General features: G+C 41.4%; 1 protein-coding gene across 1 annotated transcript in view; it reads right to left on the bottom strand.

The window, feature by feature from the left end:
- ptprq (protein tyrosine phosphatase receptor type Q) overlaps window positions 1-5,000 on the bottom strand; it is a 52,934-nt gene that overhangs the window by 21,353 nt on the left and 26,581 nt on the right. Inside the window, exons 28-30 of the mRNA XM_076299155.1 lie at window positions 4,102-4,209; window positions 3,063-3,344; window positions 2,458-2,739 (exon numbers count right to left, since the gene is read on the bottom strand). Coding sequence (XP_076155270.1) covers window positions 2,458-2,739; window positions 3,063-3,344; window positions 4,102-4,209 — 672 coding nt within the window. The remainder of the gene's footprint in view (window positions 1-2,457; window positions 2,740-3,062; window positions 3,345-4,101; window positions 4,210-5,000) is intronic.

Raw genomic sequence — 5,000 nt, forward strand, 5'->3', positions numbered from 1 at the left:
TCTTGAAAGATCATTTTGACTTAATTTAAGAAGACTTTTACTTATTTTAAGGAGTCTTATCAAGACAAATTTACTTAATGCACTGGCAGACAAATTGGCTTGCTTTTAGGACAAATTTGCTTAACCCACTGAAAAAAAAATTGCTTATTTTCAGGATGAGATGTCTTAAAATAAGTCAAACATTTCTTAAATTAAGTCTAATGATTTCATGAGAAAGCGCTAGGTAAGTCTCTTTATACTTAAACAATACAAACTAGTTTTTTATCTTGATATAAGATTAATAATCTTGGTTAGATTTTATTAGATACGCAGTTTTTGCAGTGTAATGTCAGTTGTCTGTGACCTGATTTTTCAACGGCTCGTTTCTGTGCCACATGAGTTGTATAATTCCTTCTCAGCTCTTGTGGAAAAGATATCTCCTAATGTTGGAGTTCCGATGTTGGCTTCCCGTTATCATCCTCTCTGTTTCTGTTCATGGAGAATCTACAATTATTTTATCTTTTAGTTTGACATTTGACTTTTCTATTTGAGCCTTTTTCCGCCATTCCTGCTTTCTTAGTTTGTGTTGCTCTTTTGTTAATTTCTTAACCTTTTCTTTCAATGCTTTTATCTCTCTTGCATGTCTTTTCCTGGTTTTTCTCCTCTCTCTCTCAGCTGCAAGGGCACGCTGGGTTGAAGTAGGCTCCTCAACAGCCTGGTCCAGAGGACATTCTGGTGGGGTGTCTATTTCATTTAGCCATCTATTCTGCATAGCTCTGGACCTTTTCTTTGCTTTCCTCCAATACTTTTTGCGGTGCCTTTTTGCTCTGGGTCCTAATTCTCCTACTTGTTTGACTTTTTTGTTTTGGACCCTGTCCTTCCATCTCTGTCTCTCCTTTTCTAACTGTTTACTGTCTAACTGTCCCTTCTGCTTTCTGGGTTACTGTTAATTCTTTCTCTCCCTTTTCTCTGGTATTGTTTCTTTGTTTTTGCTCCTACACTTACAATTTTTGTCTAGCCATGTCTGCCTAGAGTACAGATAAAAACAATACTTTTTATGAGTTATTATTATAAGTTATTTGGCATTTGGGTATATTAAGATGTCAATCATGTGTAGTAGATGGTAGCCATTTTGATTTTCCTCAGCTGAACTAAACTTAACCAAAATACCAACTTGTATTTAAAACTTCTTGATTGAATTCAGCTCTACTTTGAAGACAGTGTTGACACATAAAAGCTGTGACCACAGGGATTTCAACTTGTTTGCTGAATATAATTTTTTTTAAAAACACTTACGAGACAATATGTTGGACTGCTGAACAGAAAGAAGTCAAAGGTGGTCCTCAGGGTTAAAGCTGACCAAAATATGCCTGATTTATTTTGAATTTAAAAAATATCTGACGGAGTTGACATGAATTGAGGACAGATTTTGAAAGGCTGTTGTTAATGTATAAAATAATGCAATGTTCACTTTAAGTATTTTGTGATATTTTATTAAGCCATCCAATTAACCTCATAATCATATTTGTGCATTTTGGGCATTTTAAAACACTTTATTTTTGCAGTTTGATACTGTAACCTCTGCGGAGGACGAGTTCATTTGCATGGGCTTTTATAGTACAGTGCCGGTATTTTATGAAATTACTATGAAATAATATAAATATAGCCAAAACTAAGAGTCTAAACATACACAAGTCTTTCATATCCAACTTTTAAAGTCTTTTTAAATGAAATAATTGATGGTTTTTTAAGGGAAATTGCAACATTTTGATGGGGGACATGTTTTCTCAAGAATCATTGATATATATATATATACCGGTATATATATATATATATATATATATATATATATGTATATACTGTATATCATGTCCTATGTGCCTTAAAGAAGACTCCCTTTACACATTAAGTGCTTTTTTTGACATTTTTGGTACAAAATGCGTAGAGGTACAGGGGTTATAATACACTCAGGGAACGCATACAGTGCAATGTTCTCCATTACGCTTCTGTGCAGATCCTATGAGTTTCTATAGGTTAAATGCCTTAATGTGGTACACCACAGACACAACAGTGCTGTACATAAGATGAATGAAGAGCATTAGAGTTATTTAGTAAACAGCAGATGTGTACCAGTGTTCATGTGTGCTTATATAATGGTCCGTCACTATTACCTGTGGATAAAAGCATTATGGGAAACACAGTACTGTACACCTGGGAGCAAGTGCCGGTAATTTCCATGGACACCTGCAGGAACTAATATAAATAGATTAGTCCAAAGGCCAAGAGACCACAGCTGGTACTCAGGAGCAGCTGGAACTCAGAGAGGGGAAGAATGGAGGGTAAAACTCGCTAAAACGCACTTCACTGACGGGCTGTATCCATTGTTGAGCTGTGACATCTCTGCTAAACAAACTGCTGAAAGAAGATTCTGATTAAATCATGGAGATACAACACACACACACACACACACACACTCACCGTCTTCCAGAGTGGTGATGTTGAGGATCTCGCTGCTGTAGTTGCCCGTGCCCAGGTGTGTGGCGGCCTGCACACTGAGGCGGTAGCGTGCGTACTTGCGGAGGTTGGTCAGGAGCAGGTGTGGGGCGGGGGTGCTGAGGTTGAGCATGTGCGTGGAGTTCCACAGCTCCACGTGGTAGAGCAGGATGAGGCCGTTGGGCTGCAGAGGGGGAGCCCAGGACACGTTCACCTCACTGGGGCTCAGGCTCTCGTAGGACAGCCCGTACGCTGGGCTACCAGGCACTGCAGGAGACAGCTATTTGTCAGGACCCCAGAGCTGATGTAGTGAGGATGTGAGACCGCACTAGTACTCCCTCACACAACAACTCCAGCATAGTTCATTCACATGTTGTATACAACATTTACAAAAATAATCTACCCCACTTAGACGACACACATACCTTACTCCTTAAAGTACACTATAAATGCTATCACACAAATACCAAAATTTCTGTGCAAAAACTCTCTCTCTCTCTCTCTCACACACACACACACACACACACCACACACACACACACACACCTACACACACACCTACACACACACACACACACACACACACTTACCATCCTCGCCTGACAGGATGTGCAGGGTTTCTGACACCTGGTCGCCGTGTCCATGGAGTGTGTAGGCGCGCACTGTGATGTTGTAGTGTGTGTAAGGCCTCAGGTGCCGCACAGTGACGCTCAGGGCAGTGGTGTTGAGTGTGTGTGTGTAGGATGCGTTGCCAAAGGAGACCTCATACACTCGGATGATGCCATTGGGCTTCTCCGGCAGTTGCCAGGAGACAGTTGCCGCGGATGCGGTTGTCTCCACCAGCGTCAGGTCACGGGGAGGTGAGTCAGGCTCTGAAGGATGGAAGAATAAAGCGAGAGGTAAGTGTGTGTGTGTGTGTTTATGTGTGTGTGTGTGTGTGTGTGTGTGTGTGTGAGCGTGAAGGAGAAATTTTGGATTACTAACATTTTATGAAATAGAAGTGATTAACATTTCATTTTCTTATATTCTGTGTATGCTTTCTATACATTCAATGTGCATCAACTTTATCTTTGTCTGTAATTTGCTCTCTCCATGTCACGACTTTCTAATAAAGGTCATGCGACCCCCTTTGTCACGAGTTAAGGGTATTCTGCCTGAGGCAGTAATATTAGGAATATCCCGACAGGAACTAGACTATGGCAAGAAAATGCTGAAGGATGTATATATTGACCAATTATCTGACTTACTTGAAGTAGCCACATGACTTGCGTAGGGCGCATGGGTCCATGCATTGTTGTGTTTCTGCATGTATGAGGAGTTTTGGAAAAGACCATTGGACTCATGTGATTTGTATAACCAATGTATCTTACGTGTATAAGATAGGGCCTCGCCCTAGAGAACTTTGAGTAGTGTTACTGGAACATGCTGTTGCCAGTGACGTTGCTCCCGGTATCGTGAATAAACCTGCAGTGATTCCTCACACTTGAGTGTTGCCTGGATATTTTTGTGTGTGTATGTGAGCGTGTGTGTGTGTGTGTGTGTGTGTGTGTGTGTGTGTGAGCGTGTGGGGGACAAACTGTAGGTCTGTGTATGTGTGGTCATATGCAGATCTGTGTGTGTGGTTCATACCATCCTCAGGTGTTATTACATAGATGTCATCCTCTTCAGACAGAGGACTCTCTCCCACCACAGTAGAAGCTGCCACTCGTAGCTTATAGCGACTGTACTTCTCCAGGCCTGGACACAGCAACACACCAATCAACACATTTCAGATAACTCATCAAAAAAGATCCAAGTGAGATCCTAAAATACCTCATTTTCAGCCTGATTATAAGAGTTTATAAACATCATGTTAACTATTTATAACTCTTAATTCACTTTAAAGCTATTTCATTTACTTCAATTGAAACCATTTTCTCAGAGACGTGAACATTTAGTGCAATATAATATGCATGTGTGTTTGTGTGCATGCATGTGTGTTACTTGTGATTAGGATACCCGTGTTGCTTGTGGTGTGTGCATGCCTGCTGTGTGTTGAGGTCGAGGCTGTAGATGGTGTAGTGTGTGTGTGTGTGTGTGTGTGTGTGTGTGTGTAGTTACCTGTAATGAGGATGCTGGTGTTGCTGGTGGTGTGTGTGCGCGTCTGCTGTGTGTTGAGGTCGAGGCTGTAGATGGTGTAGTGTGTGTGTGTGTGTGTGTGTGTGTGTGTGTGTGTGTGTGTGTGTGTACAGTAGTTACCTGTAAGGAGGATGCTGGTGTTGCTGGTGGTATGTGTGCGCGTCTGCTGTGTGTTGAGGTCGAGGCTGTAGATGGTGTAGTGCAGTGTTTCCCAAAGTCTGGGTCGCGACCCACGGCTGGGTCGCAGGAGATTTTATTTGGGTCGCCAGCACAATTTATGTTGTGTTATAGGCCTAACTGATACCATTTGTCATTTGATACCAGGAAAGCTAACCGTTTTCTATTAGGATGTAGATTGTTAACTACCACAGTCACGGTTTTGTCATAAAAGCTCATGAAACTGGTGCATG

The sequence above is a fragment of the Alosa pseudoharengus genome, unplaced genomic scaffold (assembly GCF_046254945.1).
Source record: "Alosa pseudoharengus isolate Yale_2024_CS ecotype anadromous, Long Island Sound unplaced genomic scaffold, YU_APseudo_1.1 YU_APseudo_1.1_scf_10, whole genome shotgun sequence".
In the NCBI taxonomy this organism is placed as follows: domain Eukaryota; kingdom Metazoa; phylum Chordata; class Actinopteri; order Clupeiformes; family Clupeidae; genus Alosa; species Alosa pseudoharengus.